The 24,266-nt window shown below is 43.0% G+C and overlaps 1 protein-coding gene and 1 long non-coding RNA gene across 7 annotated transcripts in view; one reads left to right on the top strand and one right to left on the bottom strand.

Moving 5' to 3' along the window:
- Nucleotides 1–334: 334 nt before the first annotated feature.
- LOC146208689 (uncharacterized) lies at nucleotides 335–24,035 on the top strand. 6 transcript variants are annotated; one of them, XR_014705393.1, is made up of 4 exons: nucleotides 335–527; nucleotides 13,570–13,603; nucleotides 18,666–18,730; nucleotides 23,861–24,035. It is a non-coding gene; the product is annotated as an uncharacterized LOC146208689 (long non-coding RNA). The 6 variants fall into 6 exon arrangements; XR_014705394.1 differs by lacking the exon at nucleotides 335–527 and adding an exon at nucleotides 3,757–4,002; XR_014705392.1 differs by lacking the exons at nucleotides 18,666–18,730; nucleotides 23,861–24,035 and adding an exon at nucleotides 16,851–17,104.
- Nucleotides 19,676–24,266, bottom strand: part of LOC146208688 (N-acetylglucosamine-6-sulfatase-like) — a 36,337-nt gene continuing 31,746 nt past the window's right edge. Inside the window, exon 12 of the mRNA XM_084595913.1 lies at nucleotides 19,676–20,057. Within this exon, the coding sequence (XP_084452039.1) occupies nucleotides 19,890–20,057 (168 nt within the window). The 3' untranslated portion in view covers nucleotides 19,676–19,889. The remainder of the gene's footprint in view (nucleotides 20,058–24,266) is intronic.

Raw genomic sequence — 24,266 nt, 5'->3', positions numbered from 1 at the left:
TTATTGTTATAAATATCCTCCCTTTGGATTAACCGGAATATTGTGTAGTGGGACCTTCAATTATACGAATGTGACCACGGCTTTGCACATTACGTTCTAGCCAGATGAAAATACGGTGCTCCCTTCCGTCATTCCATATGCGTAAAGTAGGCCGTTAGGCGTGTTGCAGCCCCAATAATTGTGTTAAATCCTACATCAATGATGAAAGCACGACGCCACTATTTGATGCATAAGTAACCTGCATCAACACATTTAAATATTCCTTGAAGAAAATTAACAAACGAAGCTATCAAATTCTTATTTTTTTACGATCAGTATTTCGAACCGAGTTGCGGCGAGCAAAAATTTAAATATTATTTATGAACTATAATGATGACGGTCTCAAAAACTTAGCCATTAGAAAAAAAAGTAAAAAAAGTAGATGAATAATGTGGCCGGCCGAAACGAAAGTTTAATTCCTGATCCCTCCTATGATGTTCCCGGTGTTCTCCTTACTGTGCGTTCACCTGCAGACGCCGCAGACACAGGTAATTATTGCTTCATTTAAATTTATGCATACTTTAGTTTTGTGATCAATGGCATGACATGACAGTGCTAATACATGTGTGTTAATTCTACTTATAATGTGACATTGCAGTTTCCTTAAAGGAGAATCTGCGCGTACTGTATCTCCTCGCCTACCTGCACTTATGCTCAGTTTCCAGCCATACCGTTGGCAAACCAGACTGTTAGTTGAAATCCGCCACCTGCCTAACGTTTTCGGTTTCGCATGATTTCTACAGAGCATTTTAGTACACGGATGAGAATTTCGTTGCTTGGTTGTAACATAGAATTTGTATTACTCCATTTATAATCTAATCCACCGATCAAAACACGTACGCCCCATTATGTAGCAATATGTACCATGCAGCACAGTGCAATAATTCTCGTATTCAGATATGTGGCGCAAATAAACACAAACACAGGAGAAGATACACAGCACACGCGCACACTACCAACTGTAAGAAGAACCGGAAAACACTTCCTCTTCTACACTCAGGCACGTCTCAACTCCTTTTCTTCTCATTTTCCTCTTCTTTGCCCAGTGGGAAAATGGCACTCACTTCCTCGCAGACCTTAACCTTGTCCAAACATGGCGGTGACCAATCTCTTCTTCCTCTTCTTCTATTCTTCCTCTTCTTTCCCAAGGGAATATCGACACATTCTTCCTCTCAGCCCGAAAACATCAACCAAACATGACAGTCACAAAATCTATACTGTCTTGTAAATCCACACCTCTGCTTTGCCCAGTAGCTCCTACCACGCTGGACAGGCAAATATCACCACAAAATCACAAGTCATTCACTAAAAACACCACCACACATATACAGTAGGGCATGTCCATCTACACCCCATAAACTTAAGTAGTCCCTATATAATGAGCAACTTTATCTTGCCAACATCTAAGAAGCCACGAGGCCCATGTACTAGAGGGGAAAAATTCAGTAAACTCCCATGGCCCCAAAACGTAAGATGAGTCCAAGAATAACAACTTTAGGCCAAGATTAACAGCTAGAGGCCCGATAATAATCTCATTCTTTGCATAACTCAGGAGGATTGCTCAATAAAATTAAATTCTTTTCTACGTAAACTCAACGAAGCTTCACTAATGCATCTCTCATCTTTCTTCTGTATCCAATACGCCTCTAAAATTTCGCGTGCCATCTTATCCCGACTCATGCCTAATATGTTTAGCCTGCTGAACAACGGCTCACACTTGCACTTTTGGCAGTGCAAGGCTAAATTTGACCCTTTGCCATTTTCTATGGCAAAGGGTCAAATTTACTGAATTTGAATTTGAGTTTACTGAATTTTTCCCCTCTAGTACATGGGCCTCGTGGCTTCTTAGATGTTGGCAAGATAAAGTTGCTCATTATATAGGGACTACTTAAGTTTATGGGGTGTAGATGGACATGCCCTACTGTATATGTGTGGTGGTGTTTTTAGTGAATGACTTGTGATTTTGTGGTGATATTTGCCTGTCCAGCGTGGTAGGAGCTGCTGGGCAAAGCAGAGGTGTGGATTTACAAGACAGTATAGATTTTGTGACTGTCATGTTTGGTTGATGTTTTCGGGCTGAGAGGAAGAATGTGTCGATATTCCCTTGGGAAAGAAGAGGAAGAATAGAAGAAGAGGAAGAAGAGATTGGTCACCGCCATGTTTGGACAAGGTTAAGGTCTGCGAGGAAGTGAGTGCCATTTTCCCCCTGGGCAAAGAAGAGGAAAATGAGAAGAAGAGGAGCTGAGACGTGCCTGAGTGTAGAAGAGGAAGTGTTTTCCGGTTCTTCTTACAGTTGGTAGTGTGCGCGTGTGCTGTGTATCTTCTCCTGTGTTTGTGTTTATTTGCGCCACATATCTGAATACGATGATGCACCAACTTGCCCCTCAAGCCGTTATTTTGCAATAATTTATTTCCTGGTTTTAGTTGAGTGGTACAACCGGGCCGGTGTTGCCTAGAAGAGTTCGATATGTGACGTAATTGATATGTGGTATTCGTAGGTGATATTAAAGTTGTAAAAAACCTGGAAATGTACAGTCGAGCGCGATTTGAAGGCTTTAGCACGAGCATCGACTGCAAACATGAGGAGCATCATGGCCCAGAATTCGCTGCCGAGGCGAGGAAGGTATCAGGTTAGCTTCCCTCACTCGTTTTGCTATTTCTTCAGCAGCCGTCACTCTCTGTTGGGATATCAGTTTCTTTTTTTCATTTTCTTGATTCTGCGAACAGGCAGTGATCGTAGTGCGCACGACGTATTCTTTGGTATTAGTATCTGAAATTGGACACTTTATCGCAATAAATGGAAAGCTTAGAATAGAGAGCAAGGGCGGTGAGTTCGTCGCAGGGGTGAATATAGTTGTTTGGCACAGCGAACGAGGGAGAGAAGAGTGAAAAATCAGATTTTTCCTGTTCCGAACTCGGCCGCCAGGTGCCTGGAGTGCTAGGCTGGTCGATGCTCGCGCCATAACCTTCAAATCGCGCTCGACTGTACAGGGACATAGCAACAACCCCAATAACTGCCGTTAACTGATAAATTACATGTTTTACAAAATTTGTCATAATATTTTTTCAGCTCTCACGAAAACGTTTTGTTATTTCTTATCGGTTTGTCATCTACTATCAGGCATATCGAAAACCCTCGCATGGATGTCTTGATTCAGTTGGCGTGTCATTAATTCGTATTTACAGCCGTTCAATTTAGTATATACTAGATGGAACTCACTGTAACCCGTTTACCAGATTTACTTCTCTAAAGCTTCACTTAAGTAGCGCATTTAGTGCAGTATACATATTTTTCTCCACAAGCCTTCCGTGCCTATTTTTCGGATTATAGATGTCAAAATGCGAGCGGCATGAGGGGTATGGAAGCATAATTCTTCGTTGCTAAATGATTAGGGCTTTAACAACGAGTTTTAGGTCAATTGCTTATTTATCGGGTAACGCATTATTGATTCTGATCTGGAAGCGTGCACAGGAAAAATAAAAAAACCAAACGGAAATTAATTTCTCCACGTATTCAAACCTTGATAAATAAAAAAATCTCCAAAGCAAACTGAATCTGTTTTCGCATTATGCAAATAGGAAAGTCTGCGAACCGCTGTGAGCACCATAATTATAATAATTGACGTAGCAGAGTTTACTCTTGGAAAATGAGTTTGCAGAATATATTCAATAAAGCGTGAGTGCCGAATTTGAATCAACGTGGATATCAAGGTGAAATGTTGTATTACCAAGCTGTTACATTGTACTGCTATGCATTTCTAACATTTAGAAATTGGCGAGATTGCACGGCGGTTGGGAGAGTGTCTAAAGCGGTTATTATGACATGGCCTACTTGCAAAGAAAATAATCGCGAAATGTTTATTCTAAACAGTGTACCTAGTTTCAGAGAAGCAGAGTGAAAGAACATATAAATAAAACACCATGCAGTCATTATTAGGCAGCGGATTCCGAATGATATCTTGGGTGAGCTTATTTCCTGATGATTTTTCAATGTACGGTTTCCTTTAATCATTATAAAAGATATTATGCAGGCAGTATTTCATTTAGAAACTTTTACAATATCAATGTTTATTGCGTGGAGCAGTGGCGTAGCGGTCTTCGCATGCGAGAGGACCGTGGTTTGAATCCAGGAGCCACGCAAATCTCCACCGCAATAAAAACACATTGAGATTGCATAAATAGGTTTGGGGTGCGGCCTCATACCACTGAACACCTCCGGAAAAACATACCTCACTAGAATATGATTTGTTTCACCTTGTGTTTGGCGCTCTTTGGCCATAGATGCCCTTGCGCCAGAAAAAAAAATCAGTTCATCATCATCATCATCATCATCATCATCAGAGCATGATTTGGCCGCACTCGCGCAGATTTGGCAACAACAAACCCTCTGCTCAGTTCCCCAGCGTCAGCGGAGCAGCTGACCATGGCGTTAGTCAGACCTATAACAAAGCGCAGGTTGCTAAGAATGTCTGGCTCCTGACAGGCCGTGAATTAAAATCGGCCCTGCCATTGTTTACCGCTTCAACCTTAGACTAGAAGGGCTAGTTTAGCAGTTCTTAGTTTAGTAGCTGCCATAAAATGGAATATCACAGGTAGTAATGAAGTTAGGAGGCCAAAACGCGACACATACTGTACTGTGTTATCCAGGTTCACCGGAGAGCCAAGAGCTAGGAGTAAGGTTTCTAGTCCATAGGCACATAAATGGCAACATAGATGAATTCTGTAGCATTAATGCGCGGATAGCAGGAATCGTAAGCATGCTTAATAATCAGTATTTTAATGAAGGTTCTACAGGCTTAGGCGCAAGCATGTAGTCCTACTAACCGGCCAGTCGGAAGTTTCTAAAATAGATATAAAATGGCCAATGGGGAAAGTAAAAACGCAACATACTTTACTGAAGCGAATTCAATGCCAATGAAGGAATGAAGCAGGCTGGAGATCACGCAGTGGGAGGCCACAGCACTAGTTCTAAGAATAGAAGAGGGGAGCTGTTAGCTGAGTTTGCAGAGTGCAATAACTTAAGAATCATCAATACCTCTTCCAGTCAAGATAGGAACCGATAGTGAGCATAGAAAAATCCAAACCTGGGGATTAAAATTGACATTGCCTTCATTAATGTGCTGTGTTCCAACCCTGGCATAATGACACTGAGGTAAACAAAACGGTTTGATACTGTGATGGCAGGATAGTAAGCTATTAAATTGGTCTACACTTGAAGAGAGAACGAAACAGATTAGTGAGGGAGCAGTCCATCAAAGAATTAACGCTGTGGGGAGGTATGTACAAGCATTCAGGATCTCGCTACAGAGAAGATATTCTGCTTTAAGCGTGGAGGACGACCTTAGTGGAGAAGCAATGAACGAGTCCTTCATCATCATCGCTACTACTCAATATCAATAGAAAATTCAAGGAAGAAGTAGGTGGTAGGATAGATGGAGAGGATGGCGGTGATTTATCTAAGCGTACGAACGATTTTATTAGAAACGACAAAGTATGAAAGCTCAAAACCCAACATACAGGAAGAACTAAATATGTCCAAAGTGTCCGACATAAAGAAGAATAACATGGAGCCCGTAACACAAAACATGAATACATAGAGAAGACCAGAACCAAAACAACCGACCTTGAGAAGATGTGCACCCACAACCACGAGCGAAGACAGCACCACCGCCCAGGCCGTCCGGCATGTCGATGAGCCTTGGACATGGGCAAACAACGAGGCTGGACATGATGCGCCGGGGACATGCATTCATAATATCTTTCCATTCATCATCGTGGCAACTGTTTCATCTCAACTTCCTCCTCCTATGTTCAATGCCCATCATACATCTTATTTCTAACAGTGGACCGATAATATCGCTCCGTGGCCGCGAGTCATGATACGAAGATGGCGAAGCAGGCAGTGGCAATGGGCACAGCACTTGCGCTAGTCCCGCTGGCCATTAAAAGCATATCTCATCTTCATGTCATCATGTCATACTGTTTCTGTTATGTCGAAGCGATTCATCGTTTGCCATGTCTTCACGTAACAATATAATTCAACAGCCATCAAAAAGGTAATCGCCTACGCTTTCCTCGGAGTCAGCCGCTTTTGGCTCCCATTGTATGTAGCTCAGGAGGAGCGCCTCCTGTCCCTACCTTTGTGTGCTGATTACCCCCATAAACGCTTTCATGCCTAATGCACATGAGCTTGCAGATGATGAAAAGACGGCACATTGTTACACAGGTGACGAAATTCATTCTCCGGCATTGATTTTCTGCTTACCCGTTCCTCTGCTATTTCTTATGTTCGAGCTTCGTGTTCACTTTCCTGCCTTTTATGAAGTTTATATGCCACCTCATCGTTCCCATGGGATTTTAAACTGCGGACCTTAAGGCTTCATTCTGGCTTCGTTTCTCCCGATTTTTTTTGTAATGCCTACGTTTTAACTAGCCAATGAAGGCTGCCTTGCTTGGTTGAAACGCGTTATGGCGCAGTATGACGCAGTAACTTCACACAGCATTCGTCTTTTTAGCCCACTCGCCCGGAAGCTTAGCAGCAGGTTGATGAGTGATGACGTGCAGTCCAGACCAAGCCTACCTGCGTTCAGCCATTTGTATTGCTAGTTTCGGTTGTTCTCGCTACTGTTGACGTCATTCCAAAATGAAATAAAATAAAATAAATTCCAACACACCTGGATCTTACCAGAAAGAAAAGGTTATTTGAAAATTTTGGGATTTTCGTTGTTACTTTCATTATTTCTTTCGCAATCGACGAAAATATACGTAAGGACCTCCTTGAGGGCATTGCCTCAGCGCGCTGTATTTATTTATTTTTTTTTTGCATTGTCACACTGCCTTTCACAGTGGAGTGGACGCCATATGCAGCTTTCAATTTTACGTCCGTCCACTGGAGAGCATAGGCAGATGCGTTCATTATATCATGTAAATTGAGACAGCATTTTCAAGTTATAAATTCAAAAAAAAAACAACATCGCGTTATTCTTCATCTATACTGTAGCCTAAATGCTTTATGTTTTGTGGTTCGAAGTTTAGTTTTACCTCATTATTAAATGTTAGTTTCAGTTTTTATTTTTTCGAGTTGTGCTTATCAACTCAGGTTTGTCGAGATATCATTTCCGATGTCTTAGGAAAAATTAGTCGGCTACACGGGATTACAAAATGTAATAGCTGTTCCTAAACTAAACAATGGCTTCTCCACCAATGCTGTTACGTGGCGACAAACAAGAGAACGGCAGAACCTGGTTACATGCTGAAGGACGATTTAATGGCTGGCCTAGCGCGAGGGCTCCTCTAGCGTCACTGCCGATCTTCTTCGCGGCGCTTCCCGGTTCCACCAAGCGATCGTCCCAATCGGTTCGTTGACGGCGATGGTGACGTGATGATGTATATGTTCAAGAAAAGATAGAAGAGAATGATGCGCTTGCCACCACGATGACGATGACCACGATAATGCTTGGGTGATCCTTCTCCCCTGGAGCTCTTCAGCCATAGACCATCGAAGCATCCATGGCATCGATGGCTCGAGGTCCCTCGGGCGGCTGGGCGGGTTGGGAGTTGCGTGTTCTTGTCTTTCGGTTCTTCTGGTCCGTCGCGTACTTGCTCTGGTCTCGTCTCTGGTCAGTTCATATGTGCGCCTTGTCTTCAAATCCGAGCTGAGGGCTGGGCGGCTGTAGTTGGTCGGGCCTGGGCAGGAAGGACTGGGGCAAAGTTGCGCGGCATTATCCAAAGGCTGCTTAGAACAATCTAGATAACGTCGTAAACAGCTACCAGCGCAAGCTGGAACATTGTAGAAAGACACACGAGTGGCCGGAATCTTCGAGACAGATCTTGGTGCATCTTACGCTACGAAGAAACTGATAAAGGTGCGACTCGCGACATCGAGCATTAACAAACAAAGAATACAGAACTGATACGCGATCCAGAATCAAAGTAATAAGGCCGTACGCCGGCGGCTGTTAAAAAACAACAAATACAGTTTTGAACGTTTCGTGGCAATATTAACAACGACATGGTTTCAATCAATTCAATTCAATTCAATTCAATTTTGGGATCAATCCGGTTTCAATCCGGTTCCGGTTTCAATCAGCGACAAAGGAAACAAGAGCACAAAGTTATACCTATTCTGAAAACATTCTGCATGGCTTAAACACTCAAAAGATTAATACAAATCACCAAACTGCAACACTCTTGAGACCTGCGGTTGAGGTGACTAGCCTTATGACTTCATTGTGATTCCCCATTAAGTTGTCAGGACAAAAAGTAGGTATTAGCATTTAACGTAGGAAGCGCTACCTCTTCTATCACGTTCTATTCTCTTCTACAGTTCCACTTAAGTACTTCTACTATCATCGTCTCTTGGTCCAGAACTTATAGCAGCGCCTGCAGTTTAAAAAGTGATGTAAACTTTCTCTGAATTATTAAAAGTACACTGAAGACGTAAGTGAAAAATAACAGACACGTGTTCATTGCTGCCGATGATTGCTTCCTAGAAGCCGAATGTTTTCGGCACAGCACAAATAAATCGATGCGTAAGGTCTTTCATGTCTTTGCGTAAGGTCGTAATGTCTTTCATGAGCGTTTTCATGTTTTTGTCAAGCGCTCGCGAATTAAATACACAGGCTTGTATGCTTAACATGCCAGCTCTAGCACATTATCGTAGTGTAAATGCACAGCCACTGCCGCAGCCCTTCTTACAAGGAACAGGAACCGTTAAACTGAGACTGCAGCGATTACCATGGAAGAAAATTATATAAAACAGCTTTATGTGCCGAAAAGCTTGGGGGCGATGGACTAATGATATTATACCTCTGAAATGAAACCGCTCTGTTGGCGCTTGTTTCTTCGAACAGCGCTTGTGGCTGTGACGTGGATGCTTCATGGTTGACACCATTCGAAGTCAAAATATTGGGATGCTTTACTTGTGGTTTCCATTCATTTTGGGATTTAGATTCACCCCGATTTGTAGAAATGTTCGCATTATTATATTCAATATGAAAGCATAAAGAATTGTTTAGTAAGAGTGATATTAAGAGTCATGCGCATCAACTGCGCTTGGCTTTGACAATATCTCTCGAAACTTTAAAGCAGTGCAAGGCATGTATCTCTACTTAGCAATAGCCTCTTGTACGGACTAGTATTGCAGCTACAGGGCCTGCCATCGACGTGATCGTCTAATGATGCAGTGTCATGTAAACGGGTCAACGTGGTTCGCACTGCAAGACCACAGTTTGAAAGGAGGTTGTGTAAAAAAAGATGCTCTATTCCATACCCTCGCCATGCATTAATCTGTACAATGTTTTTTTAACCTTTTGAATTACGATATATTCATTGCCATCAGTAACAGCGTCGCTCATCCATGCAGTGTCCAGAATTGTTTCTACTCTATTCTATTAAAATTTAGCAGCGATTCCTAACAATATCTGGGTCCGGTAGCCGAAGTGCTACAATACTCTTAAAGAATTGTTTGAGTATATAAGATTCCCAAAGATATTATTTAGGCTGTCTTCTTCTTCTTCTTCTTTTGCCTTGATATATGGCGCACATACGCACGATGAGGGATTGGCCAGGGTTCAGTGTAGACTGCCAAATGTCCTACACAAACTGAATCACTGCATTAAAGCAATTGTCAACTAAACAAAAACATGAGATTTAAGATCACAAAATTTATTAAAAGGAAACAAAGGATTTTCAACATCACCTTGCTAGCATGCGAAATAAGCGCGATCGTGCGGTAGTTGGAACAATCTTTGGCACTGCCTTTCTTTGGAATGGGGATGTAAACTGACCTCCTCCAATCCTGTGGCCACTGCAGGGTTGTCCAAATCTTCTGACATAATGTATGCAGAATGTTAACAGCGTCATGGTTGAGGTTTTGAAGCAACTCAGCTGGAATGCTATCAATTCCGCTAGCTTTGTTCTTAGCAAGGCTGGCTAAGGTCCATTCAACTTCACTCTTCAGGATGCCCGGCTCGAAATCAGTGATCACAACCGTCTTATGTTGGGTTTGCACATTCGGGTCCTTCTTGTACAGTTCTTCTGTGTATTCCTGCCACCTCTTCTTTATCTCTGCGGCTTCAGTGAGGTCCTTGCCTCGTTTGTCCTGTATCACGCCCATCTTAGCACAGAAGCTTCCTTTGATATCTTTGATTGTCTTATACAGAGCTCTTGTGTTCCTTAATTGGCTGTTGTCCTCAACTGCTTGGCACTGTATGTTCAGGAAGGCATTCTTATCTCTCCTTGCTATTTTCTGAAAATCCGCATTGAGAACCTTGTATCTTTCTCTTGAGGGGTAGAACCCAGCAAAAGGGGAATCGTACATAGCGCCTCCACAAGAAAATGTAACGAGTACAAGGCAGCAAACACTGAACGGGTCAGTTGGACACACTACACTCAGTTTCGACCCCTTTTTGCTCCGTTCAGAGAGGCACGCGGCAATATAGTATGAGCGCCGACCAAAGTGCTTGTCAGCAGCTTGTAATGGCGAGAGTTCGCGCACGCGCAGTAAGGTAGAGCCTTGTCTGCTACGCTGTTAAACTCACGATTACACACGCCCTGTCACAATACCTCCAAGATATTATTTTTACTTCGTAATGTTTAGTTGCATTTTGAAAGGAATAAATAAAATTTAAAGACTAGTTTAGTTGGGCGAATGTGATGTACAGCCGCCCATATTTTTAACACAGCACTAGCGTGGAATAAACTACTCCTCAGCGCCTTGAAACGGCGAGAGTTCACGCACGCACACGAAAATAGATCTTCGTCAGGTACGTTGTTCTGATCCACTGGAGATACGCTCTGTCACGCTGCACTCTCTGCTAGCAAAAAAAAATAATAGTGGGCTGTAGAGTACAGTGCTTTGCCTGGTGCCCTTTATCGCGTTTTTCATCTCAGAAAGAGCTGCTGAAATCAAAAGATTCGCACTGTAAGCAATGCTTTTCATGAGCTACTGTATTTCTTTTATTTTTTCTTATATTGGCTCGGCTCAGCCAGCGCGGGCATCCATAATAGGAAAAAAAAAATAGGAAAACGCGTCTAAGTGTCACATCTTATTTATGCACATATGCTTTACTTCCCATCAGGGCCTCGCGAACAGATATTGTGGTAGAGGGTGTGTCCTCGTGGTCGACACAGCGTAGCAGACCACGCTCTATTCTCGTGCGCGCTCCATAACGTTCGCCGTGTTTCACGCCTATTGCCGCTATAAGGCGCTGACTACTAGTTTGTTCCACGGTTTCGCCATAGTGTTAAAAATCAGGAATATTGTATGTGTGCTGGCACGCGCTACGCTTGGTACTTGTACTTTCAGCCATGTGATTTAATAAAACTTTTTATTTTCTCCGACGATTCTCTGGCCACCAGCTTTGGCGTCGGCAGTATGGCAGCCTCTTCCTGTTCGGGCTTGTCGTTCTGTTACGTTTATTCATGCAATACCTATAGGCGAGCGCCGCCATTATGGCCACATTTCCAAATACACGCTATCCTTTAATTGGCCAGGTCTCTGTAACACTTCGGTCGCAGTTTGGCAAAGGTTGTGTTGCAACGACATGCAAAGCACAGGGTGAAAGCATATTCCCGTTCTCCGAAAACTTCAGTAACAGAAGTTCCGGGTATGTCACTTAAAAAATACAACCAAAAGCTAGTCAATAAAGTCTTGGTTTCGTTCGAACACACAGCGCAGAACGCAAACTAACACACTATTAACAAAACACTTGTCTGAATTAAAAACTTACACTAGAGCGCTTATACATCGGTTGCGTCCGTCGCGCCATCTTTGCCACGTTGAAAAAGTTACCATTGATATCGGCGCGCCGTAATTCTGTTTTCTCAACGGTAGGGCTCGCAATTTCTTTCGCCCCACTGGTTGTCTCTCAGTGAGTTAAACGGCGATTGTTGCTGAGTGGTCTCTCTGAACGCAACATAAAGATAACATACACTCACTGAAGGCATGAATTGATTACTGTGAAGCTAATTGCATAGTGTAACCGTCGCCGTATAGTCACCTCGTGACTGTGTTCACGGCTGGTTTTCCGGGTATTAAGAATAAAAAATTTCATATTATGCAACGTAAGCGGGAACACCCTCCAGGAAATGTAAGGGTAATGTATTTCAATGTTGTAAATTAAAAAATAAGGAAAGCACTAGCAGGATTCGAAAACATTTTAGTACTGAGATAACTAATCTTGATCCATTACGCCACAGAAGTGACGGCAATTGCGGCCTTTAAATGCGGTAATTTGATAATACATTAAAGATGGTGCGACAAGCCCAACTGTGGTGATCAGATGATTACTCCACGCAATTTTAATCCAGAGCAAAAATTTATTGCGTATGCATTTTAGTTTACGTACTGCATTGTATACTCAACAAAACATTTGGCGTAATGACTTGCTTCTGTTGTGTTTTATTTTTTAGTGTCGCATCCCGCACTTCTATTTCTGCAGTTTTCGACGAATGGCAATACGGAGGTGAGAGAGCGGTAGTAAATTAGGCGGAGTGTTGGTTGCCGCGTTGGTAGTACTCTAAAGCTTTGAACAGGAAATATAACTTAGTGACTGCACTGGGGCGAGATTTGGTCTCGGCCAAATTACTTTTATTTTGTTTATGAAAACAGGGACCATACACACTAATTGACTAAAAGACAATCATATTTTAGGTGAGTCGATTGAGCCCTTCGAACTGTTTCATTAAAACAATACGTAGGTTCCTCAAAAATAATAAGTATGGAGCTGAAGTTAGTGGAGCTGAAGAATCACACAAAATCGACATCCTGCCTACAAGAGCAATGCAAAACGAACAAAAACACCCTGATTCCGAAACAAGGAAACACAAAGGCGCTCGATTTTGACTAATCGACGGCAATGCACGAGCAGGTCTCTCTGGTTGTTCTCATTGGCCCACAAAGAAAATTTTCCCTGTTCTTTCTCTTGCTTTTGTTACATGATTCGCACACTTCTTCTGGTCGTCTGTTCACATCAGTCGTTCCACATTTTAAAACTCTCGAACCTATATCTTGACATCATTCTTATACACAGGCGAAAGTACGTTGGCATCTCATTTAGAAACCGGCTTTAGCCCATTGAGTGATGTTCTGCAGCTTATGTTCAGAGCGATTCTCGAGAATAAATACCGTGAACCACATAGCCAGGCAACGTAGGATGTTGCATATAAAAGAAGCTTTACCATGCCATATTTACGATTTGAGTTACTCTCCACAACGTGACAGTGGATTGATGAAATTTTCCCCTTTTTCGTGATTTGAATCCGGTTATAAGAGGCTGTGACCTCAAATGAGACACACTACTGTCAATATTCTTTCGACAGGTTTGAAATCAATTATATGCAGCCTACGCATTATGCTGTAACTCTGGATCCCTCTCACGCAGTATAAGGAAACGCAGGAGACGTATGCATAAAGCCTTGTTTAAGCAAGAGTTGTAAACGCTCTTACATGATATTTTCGGAGTATGATGACACAAGATTCAATATAGTTGGTGGGCTCGAGTGCCGTATCACCTTCTCATATTACAGTGCCTTGTCCAGTCGACAGCTGATACCATGTCAGGTGAGTGATGTCTCACGATATAATCACACCGCAGGAGTTTCGGTGTCCGGCCATATCACCTGCCATTTGCAACCTGGAAAGGCACGGCTAAAATTTTGTACACATATACAGCCCGCTCATTCTCCCCCTTTAAGGCCTATTGCACAGTAGTAATGCTAGCGTTTCTCAAACACTGCTAGGGCTTTATATCGCGCGCACGTATTACACTATTCATTATCCGCTTTGACGCTTCAGTGCTGACTTAATTTCCACTTATTGCTCAAACATAACTGCATTTTTTGGAAATCATCCGCCTCACTTTGGAATGTCGCATATACAACGGCATGCTGTTAGTAGGTCTAAAATTGGAAACATATTTATCCTTGTGACTGTCTGTGATCACGATTATGCAATCGCTATACAAAGAGGACGTCGGATACTACGACGAAGATGGCTGCCTTTACATCATCCAGCGACTGATGGATATGATCAAGTGCATGGACATCCAGATTATTCCCACCAAACTTGAAGACATAATTCTACAGGAACACTCTGAACATGTATCCGAAGTTGCTGTGCTGGTCACACCACATATGAAGAGGGCTCTGCAGTTGCTGGAGGGCTGAATAACTGCAGGAACAGTGTGTGTGCCCCTGAGATATTGGCGAGCGAGATCAAAGTTATCATTGCAGCTTAGTGCCCACTGACACGGTGCTCAGTGCCTGTGTTCACAATGCTGTACTTCTAACGAAAAGGGACATGACTTTAAATTCCTACAAAACCAAAATCTTGCAAAACCGAATGCCGTGCTCACGAAATCTGGTATGTGAGTTGAGTGCGCTGCGCTAAACAGGCTCAACACTCGCAGCAAGCAAAGGTACCATCTAATAGCCTATATTAATGATCCCACAATTGAACTATTCGAAAATAAATGTCGCAATAAAAAAAACACGGTGTGTCGTTTAGCCAAGAAGTATATCTTAGCATCGACTTTGTAGTCCAAAGAGTTCATGTAGACACTGCTTCGCGGTGAAAAAAAGGGAACGTAGAACCACTTCTGAAAAATATTACAAGGCCTGCAAGTGAATAACTTTCCCGCTTGTAGGTGTAAACAACCCTAGCCTAAATGTAAAAATTTATTGTGCGTTATGAACCCACTGCGAAATAGGCTACAAGCATTGTAACCCTAGAGATCAGCATAAAACTTTTCATATAACTGAAAAAATATAAAGCGCACCAAAAACATCAAATGCTTCATGTATTAGAAATGACGAGTCTGCGGCTGAGCTCATTATGCAGGGAGTGCTCATCATAAATCACAGCCAAAGGTCCGTGCTGAAAAGGACACCCGTAACGCTTTCTCACAGTCGTCCGCAGCTTACGCCGGAAACGGAGGCGCCAGCTTCAGCAAAAAGTGTTCACGGCTGCGATTCAATACACTCCGAAAAGCTGAATGTAGTTTCAGCGCCGCGCCTCTGCCAAATAACTCTGGCTGTGAGCTGCTGTATGGTTAACAAGCAGAACACTTGTGCACTACCCTGAAAAACAGAAAAGTGAGCTTCTTTAGTTCTGCGCTTACCTGTCCTCACAAATTTCCTCACATGTATCGCCGGCTGGCACTCCTAACGTGCTTAAGTCTCACATTCCGCACTGGATTTTGGCAGTTCGGAAACACACTAGCATCACTGACACGTACTGAACCAGCTAATGTACATATGTTGCCGTACGCGAACGTGGCCTTGGCCATAAACAACATTACGCGAGAACGACAGGTGAAGAGAGCTGGTGTTCGCAACGCTATTGTTCAACTGGTCACGTGACTGTCTCCTGCCCACCTCACACTGCAGTTGTTGTCGTTGGTTGTAGCGCATTCTAAGTAGCGGATGTGAGGTTGAATTATTAAAAATGATCATAGTTTTTCTTTTCGCGTCAGATGTGTGGGCACAAAATTTTAATGCAAAAGCAGCGAGGAAAGACAGACCATAGAAGCAATAAATCTCATATCATTGAACAAGAACGTGAATGTAGAATCAGTGACCTCAATATTAAGAGCAAGAAATGATTTAAACACGAATGATTGCGCAATATCAAACAGCAGGCCAATAACCAATATTACAGGAAATGCACAGCATAAATAGTAAAACCAAAGACGATAAATATAAGAAGCAGAAAGGCGCCGTGCCGATGCGGAACGTACAGGGTCGTCCACTTCTAGCTATAACACAGACACTGCTTTCAAATCAACATTACGTACGAAACAGCCACATATCGATGCAAATCGATGCACGCACACAGGGACCCGGATGTGCTGCTTCACATGGCCTGCCACTTAGCTTTATTGTGTGGCCGGTTCGAACGCAACAGCGTTTTGAAGGCGGTGAGCGTGTTATAGCTAGAAGTGGACGAGGCTGTACATGCATCATAAAAAAAAAACGTAATAATCAAAAAAGACAAAAAAGGGCTATGACAGAGTGTGCGAAAAGAGTTCATGTATCCAAGCAATGAACGCTCAATTATAAAAAGCTACTCTGTGCCTAAGCGAAGTATTACAAGAAAACGCAGTAGTCTCAATATATTATAGCCCCCCATATACTGTCTGAATGCACTTCTCTATATAAGCACCGCCTCGGTGGTGCAGTGGTAGATGCCCGACAACTGTACCGGAGTGCCAAGGAACGATCCCGACTGCAGGCGGCTGCGCTTCGTTGGAGGCGACTCGAACTGGCGTCCCTGAGCTGTGCGATGTCAGCGCACATAAAGACCCCCGAGTGGCAGAAATTTCCGGAGTCCTCTACTACGGCGTCTTTCATAAGCTGAGTCGCTTTGGGACATTAAAGCCTGCACACCAATCCAATTTCTATTAGCTATTAAGCACGAAGAGAAAGGTTACAATAACGATTTTCTAATAGTGACTAGTAGGTCAGCCACAGGTGCCAACGATACATCTATAATCGTATCAAATTCTACATCATTCAAAAACCCTTGCGAGAATAGTTGCAGCAAGACCCAAACCACAGAGAATATGTCCTTAACCTGGCGCAAAGTAGCAGGCGAGATGCTCAAATTTCCGGCCGACCTCTCAGCCTTTGCAATAAATTACCACATCTAGTCTATAAACAAACGATTACTGTCAAACGAACATTTAACTGAAATACCTACCGGCCATGTCCTGACATGATAGCTCCACCATGTTGACTCGAACCTACAATGTTTTTGCACATTGTTGATGTATTCTGTCATTGTAAAATTTCTTTTTGTTTTCTTGCAGGTAACTTGGCTGAACACAAACAACTGCATGGAAGTGTGTTCTTTTTAGTCTTTGGCAATGACAGAGGCAGAGAAATGTCGTCGCGTTACAATTGCCCAGACTTGCTCCAGTGGAAACCGTTTCTAAAATATTTGCTAAATTTTTTTCAAGTAAAGAGTCTCAATTTTTCTTCATAAAGAAGAATTGTGGTACTTTTATGGGGATAAATAAGCAATAACGGTTTAATCAATTTCATACAACACATGATGGAACGTTTAGCGTTGGCGTTGAGGGTGCATGAAATTACAACGCCGGGTATTCTGTGTGTGACGCCACGACCCTCGCTACGAATTAGCATTTTTCGCTCACACGCAATGCCAGCGCCTCCGCTGAGACCAAACTCTCCTTTTGATTGATGTTCACAGGAAGGGAAAGGCGCAGTATCTGTCACACTTGTAGCTGTGGACACCTGAACCGCGCCGTAAGGGAAGGGAGGAAGGTGGGAGAGAAAGTGGATAGAGAGAAAGAGGAGCCGTAGTGGAGGGCTACGGAGTAATTTGGACCACCTGGGGATCTTTAACGTGCGCTGACATCGCACAGCACATGGACGCCTCTTCGTTTCGCCTCCATCGAAACGCAGCCGCCGAGGTCGGGATCGAACCCGGGTACTCCGGCACAGTGGTCGGGCGTCTTACCACTGCACCACCCCGGCGGGGCCCTCCTTTTCGAAGGGTGCAGGTTTCAGTGTGTGATGAGGAAGTCATTGCGTTCTCTGGTAACCTTGTATTATAATCAAGACAGATAGGAATACAGCATGATGATGGCCTTCCTGGCGTCTGTAAGTCATGCAGTCATATAGAAAAAAAAAACAGGTGATCTTATTGACCTAAATGTTTCGACCAGATCTTGACGTTATCCGACAGGTTTTGACATTATCTCTATAGTTTGCAGGGCTCCCATGATGTCCGTGGGAACTAATTCACCCCGAGGTGGAATAACCATCCCATATTTCTCAGTAACTCTCTTTCCCCGACCCTCATCCTGGCAATCATGGGCAGCACCGGAAGCCTCATAGGACGAAACCTAGAATTATCATGAAATATTGAATGGTCGACAGGTTCTGGCGTTATCCCATAAGCAAAGTGACGTCAACGATAGGTGTAGAGACATTCTTTGCAGGCACGAAAGGAGGAGTATATCTGCGTTGGCGGTGTCTCTCACTGTACCAAAGTTAAGCCTCCTTCTTTCCTCTCTCTAGAAACCCGCGTCGACATAACCCACATTCCAAAAGGAAAGCGAAAGTGGTTTTATTTTTTAGAACGAAATCTAACGATTTCAATGCATGAATTTTGTGGGAAAATTTGCGCCAGCGCTAAACTTTCCGGCGCCGTTTAGAACGTCCAGGAGCTGAAATGATAACGGTGCGTTTTGATTCATTGCAGCGCATGGCTGTCGATAAAGACAATAGCGGTGCGCACGGCGATAGATTGCGAGGTATAAAAATACGGGGAAATCGGCTGCGGGGATAGCACATGGAAACGAAAGCCCTATTTAACCGTGATTGCGCTTTACAAATGTGCCCAATGATGTGTATGTTTGAGAAGGCTGCGGTACCGGAACACTACTGCATCCATAATTATTTTATTTGCTTCAAGTTGATCTCAATATGTGGTTCACTGAGGCGGTGCCCACATACACACATGCCGGCTTACGGGCTCAATGTGACATCTAACGCACGAGCATCAAAATGCCGCATCACATTGCACTTCCTTGCAATTTCATGTGTCCCTTGACATAATGACATTTGATGATGTTAACACGTTCATTTTATTGCAGATATAACTGAGGTGACGCTCTGTGTTGCGCGTATCGTGCCTTGTTTTGATGCTTTCGGTTGAATGGTAAGCAGTCTTCGGTTTCTTGCATCTTAATTCTCGCTTCAGTGAAAGATTACTGAGGTTCTGCACAAGCTGCCTTACGTGGTCCCCGTTTTCAAAACTCGAGATCTGTCCCACAATTTTAGTTTGCCGGTTTACAAAGCCACGAAATATGAAATAATTATAGCTCCTGCAGTGTGCCTTCTTTCTTTAATTGTTTCAGATTTTGTTAGTGTGTTTCATATATGCTCTTGGACCTTGGAATGCCACGTCTCGTTCCTTTACGGAGCCATGTAATCCGGTTTGTAGTTTTCCAAGCTAAGGAAATTAGCATATAAGAGGCACACAGGTTAGATGCTTTTGCTCTCAGTCCTTTTTACATGTCTATCAGGCTGCATGGCGAATGCAGTGTGTTATACCCTTCCTTTTTTACTTTCCTTTGAGAATGTGTCATTTGTATTCATTTTGGCACGGAGTATGGAGCCAGCACCTCCTAGGGACTTTCCATCATAAAGATAACCGGAGTCTTGAAGGCATTTCCTCAGACAGGAAGGTAGGTATAGCTTGTAGAGTGGCAAAGTTATCGAAAAATAGCCTCCGGAATACGCGGAATTATTAATTGTACCGGATTGCACTCCCAAGCTGCGAACTTGTTCATCGACCAAATGTTCTCTATGGAGGCTCTTAAAATATGGGGACTGTCCTAACTAAAAGGTTCTCATTTATTTTAAAGCATTTGTAAAGCATTTGAACAAATATGCGCAGATTTTCTGCCAAAGTGGTGAGCCCCAGTACACTAAACTGCAGTATTTGTGAGCAGCAGATCCAGGGAAATGACAAAATGAGTAAGGAACTTTCTCATAAATAGGGATATTACACCGGGCAACAACAGGGCCTGGAAAGGTAGCAGAATAATGTCTCAAAACAATTTCATAGAAAGAAAATATTTTTGAAGCACACCTCTGACAACATGTTTATTTTTATTCTCAGAAGTATGCAAACAGATTTGCACTCTGAAAACAGAGGTTTGATTTACAGCCGCTAGCCTTTTGTTCACACAAAACTAGTGTGGTGGTCCGTTTATATATCTGAACGCTTCTGCCTATGAAATGGTAGTGTGGTTAATTTATTTCGATGTTTTCTAGCTGCCATGCCCCAGTGATGTCTGGAAAAACGAAGTGTGTCATTGGCTCGCCTTCCAGCAGCTCTCATAGCAAGACTCGCGCCGGCAGGAGCGGAGTCCTTCGACACAGTTCCGCTTATCCCTCCCACGCTGTCGACTCCCCGCCATGGGGTACAGGTTGTGCAGTTCGTGAGGGTCTGCTGTCAAGTTGTAGCTCTCTGCGAAGCCCTGCAAGTATACGGCGAAAGAAGATAAAGTGGCATATAGAATTCGCAGTGAATAATAGGCTAAAATAAGTGCACGTTTCCTAGAGTGGTAAGGGCGTCATCACTGCGAAGTGACTAATAATTGTTCTTTGAAACAATTGCAGGAAAGTGATACGCATTATCGTGGCGCCTACAGAGCCGTCTTGGCAGTTACCCTCTACTCATCTGACACCATGCCCGATAACAAAGGGCGCTAAAGTTTCAGACTCCTACTTCACTTGCTGCGCAGTGAAGTAGGAATTTGCGTTTCTACAGAGCTCCCGCTAATGTAAACCCACTCTTGATGTCAACGGCAGCGATAGAGTAGGTACACTATTGCTTTCATCAGAAACCCAAGTTTTCAAGATGCAGTGCGATAGCCAAGTCCACTACCAAATGCAAGGGTATGCTCGAAAAAGGCACCCTGCGCCTAGTCGAAACATTCGTGACGAAGAGAATTGTGTGTTATAAACCGTATTTTGAACTCAACACGGGCGATTGCGAAAACATCTGATATGTGTATACTCGAATGTACCTACACTGCCAATCATCCTGTGCTGTGAGAGGGCAGAAACGCTGAAAGAAAAGGATGGAATTTTCTCGCTCCAGTTCTAGAATCACTCAAATGGTTTCATTCTTCGTACACTTCCGGTACAGATAAGTAAGCTTACCCCTTGGTCACGCTCTCGTACATTAGACAAGGTTTTCAGTAGATAGCCACAAAATATAACAGATATTCCATACTTAATATGTTTTTGTTGTTAAATGTCGAAATACGTCTCAATAACGAAAATATAAGGACAGCAGTCAAATCTGAGGCGAAGACATGGATTCTATTATATTATTGGCTTGCCTCAGCTGTGTAGCTGCTACTCTAAGTATACAGCACTTGAACATTGTTAGCGACCTCCATAATTTGTTCAATACCGGACAAGCGAGAATATTTTGAATCTTTCTAGTATCACCTGATGACTTCTTTACTTTGATTTTTACTCATGTTTTATTTTCACAGATTAGGGCAGGACAGTCAGAAAAAAAATAATTGTGAATGGTTTGATTTATTCAGACGAAATGTAAAGGCATCTTTTTCTTCTGTTGGATTGCGGTTATTCATCCTAGGGCATGTGCTGCACCTTTACGGCCGCTTTTACTGTTTCTTACTTCACTAAGTAACTATCATAACTACAACCCTATAATTGTCCCACAGCTGGCACGGAAGTGGCATTAAAAACTTAGCTTAGCTGTTGGTGCCCTATGTCAGAATGAATACCTACAAGTCAGAAGACATTGATATATTTTGTTGTTCTTGCCGAAATCTTCTCCTACTGTATAGTTCATAAATTTGAATATCGCTTTTCTTTCTGATGTTTGCTCTCGCGGGGTGTTAAATGCCATACAGTGTTTTTTTATTTACATTTTGATCAAGACATGATGAAAACGACGTGCTTTACATTTCACACACTGTTGTGATTGTGCGTGCATATTTTTAGTTTTGATGTTGTGCAGTCCTGTTACCGCCTCCTCCCCCCCCCCCCCCCCCTAAAAAAAGAGAAAAACACAGAGGCTGTGGGCGGGTCAAGGTGCCTGTCAGCAGCTTTTTTCCCACTTCTTCACATCAATTTGACCTGGCGACGAAAAAAAAACGATTATTTTGATTACTATTATTACTATTATGCCGGTGAGGCTTTGTCCCAATCTATTGCACTCATCACACCAATCACGTTAAAACCAAACAGCGCGAAGTTTTTTTTTATTACCTGAGACGAATTGGGGGCAATCAAAATTGTAACGCGGTACATTTGAACTCTTCTCGGCCTATCCACTCTTGCGGGAGATATTTTGTCTTCTCATACTACGGCAACACCGGCTCCTGCATTCAGTCATGAGGAGGCAATTGTAGCCGTCACTGGCAGTTATAAGTATTATTATCATAGACCAAAGGGACAAAAAAAGACAGTTACAGCATTACGGTGCCTAAGAGCTGGAGGAAGGGGGAGGAAGATGAGGAGGAGGAAAGGCAGGGAGGTTAACCGGTAATAGAAACCGGTTTGCTACTCTTCAGGGGGAAGGGGGTGAGTGGATATAAAAGTGTTGGGTAAGAGAGGAATGGGTGAAGTCAGTATAGTCACATCAAAGCTATATCACATTGCATCACATCACGTCACAGTCATATCACGTAACATATCAGGAAAATCACAGCCTATCGGGTTAGAGCTGGGCCTACACAAATCCCTATGGTGTCGCTCACATGAGTGATCCAAGTGTGCCTCACGGACGGTCTCGCTACATCCTGTGACTACAAATAGTGAGCTCCCGAGAACACTCACTCGCACTTCTCTGAGAACACTTTTCATGTACTGATTCTCATATCTACTGTCTTTTTGCACAATCACCCTAAGTAAATTCAGAGCAATCGCTTCGAGTATACATGGGCTGAACGGAGAACGCGTGTCAAACAGTTAGCGTTTACATGGCCCTAACTCACCATTCACATTACACGGAAATAGATAGCGGCCTCCAAGAAAGCGTGCGGAAGCTAAACGACACCATAAGAACAAGGGAAAGCATAGGTACCGTCTTTGCCAAAAGTAACCAGGCTGCATGTTTTGCTTCTCGCTTGAATTCTAAAGCCAACATAGCTTCCCAGACACAACCAGAGGATCACAACTTATTAATAAGTGGGGGCAGGAACTCGTGTTTACTTTGTACATATTTACAGCTTCAGAAGTGGTACGAATTCTCTGCTACCCGACCTACAAGTGAAACTCGCAGCCTGGTTACTTTTTGCAAAGACGGTACCTTGCCAATATATTGCAGTTCTTAAGGACGCTAAGATTCCCGAAATTTCTTATTTATTGATTATTATATTGATCGGTACAGGTGGGAAACTGCAGAATAAAAAAAATAGTATTTGCAAGGTCTGCGTGGTTTGTAGGTATCTCTATTCATAAATACGCTGCGGGCATTTTTGTAAATACCGGCCTGTCATACAGTGACGTATCGTTCCTGTTTGCAATGTCACCCAGCACCCATAATAAAGCTTCCTGTCTCGAGTAGTCGATCCTCTAGCGGTTTTACCAGAAATGTTCTAGAAAAAATTAACCGAGAAATGGATGTGCCAGTTTTTATGTAGTTCATCTAGGAGACCATGAGTAGCCACTACAATGATGACTGCGCGTCGACAAAACGTTATGCACCGAAAACTGTATTTATATGATCTCACCTGCCAGACACTAATTAGAAATGTTTTAGTACACAGGCGAGTCAAGTTAATTTGTCCCTCAAGAGTGTTATGGCACTTTAAAGTGTGAATAATTGACAGACGCTTCAGTGGGCCATATTGATTGCTTTATTCTAAAATTTCAAAATAGCGTGACGCCATCTTGTGTAAATCGTAAAAGCATATCAAAGGCGATGCGAAACGAGGCTGGTTTCCGCTGACTGACAGGCAAAGCAGGGAGAGTTCGAAGTACAATAAAACACCCGAAGCAGCCTTCGAAGAGTATAGAAAATGTTGCACTTAAGTTGCAGGGAGATTTTTCCAATATGTTGTCACGTGGGTTACTACAGTGATAGTTATAGCGTTTGCCCGCAACAGGTGAGATCAGTTGTTTTCATGCGAGGTTCTCTGATAAAAAATAGAACTAAAAAACCTTCGTTCTTCGTATGTGCAGCACTCGATATGTCCGATGCCAGGCAAGATCTTTTCATTTCCATCGTAGCCCAATCACATGTTTTAGTTCGTGTTCTCTCCTTTAACATCAATGCTATGTTTTGTCATTATAGGTATACTTTCCCCGCGACAATCCTAAACATCCCATTCTGGCTGAGCCCAGCAGGGCTATTGGGTTGGCAGCTAGATCCGAATTCGGCAGAAATGTTTGAAGTCTCAAGTTGAGCAGTGGAATTGACACCTGAATAAACCGTTGCATAAATTACAAGGGAGCAACATGACTTTACATCCCTGACACATATGTGTGTATATTGTAATTGTCTGACGAACACACTTTTGAACAAGATTGAGTTGAGGGTCGAACACGAGACCCCTGGATCCCGACTAAAACTTTCCACCCGCAGGCCTTGTCACATTGGGTAGAATAGGAAGAGCAAGTCGCAGAACCGATTTTGAAGGAGAACAAATTCGGATAGTGTAGTGAGTACAAGGCAGCGGTAGTACACAAGGGACAAATAC

This window comes from Amblyomma maculatum, chromosome 1 (assembly GCF_055883805.1).
Source record: "Amblyomma maculatum isolate TAMU_Amacu chromosome 1, ASM5588380v1, whole genome shotgun sequence".
In the NCBI taxonomy this organism is placed as follows: Eukaryota; Metazoa; Arthropoda; class Arachnida; order Ixodida; family Ixodidae; genus Amblyomma; species Amblyomma maculatum.
The sequence above is the reverse complement of the archived record's forward strand: the minus strand, read 5'-3'. Positions and strand labels throughout refer to the sequence as shown.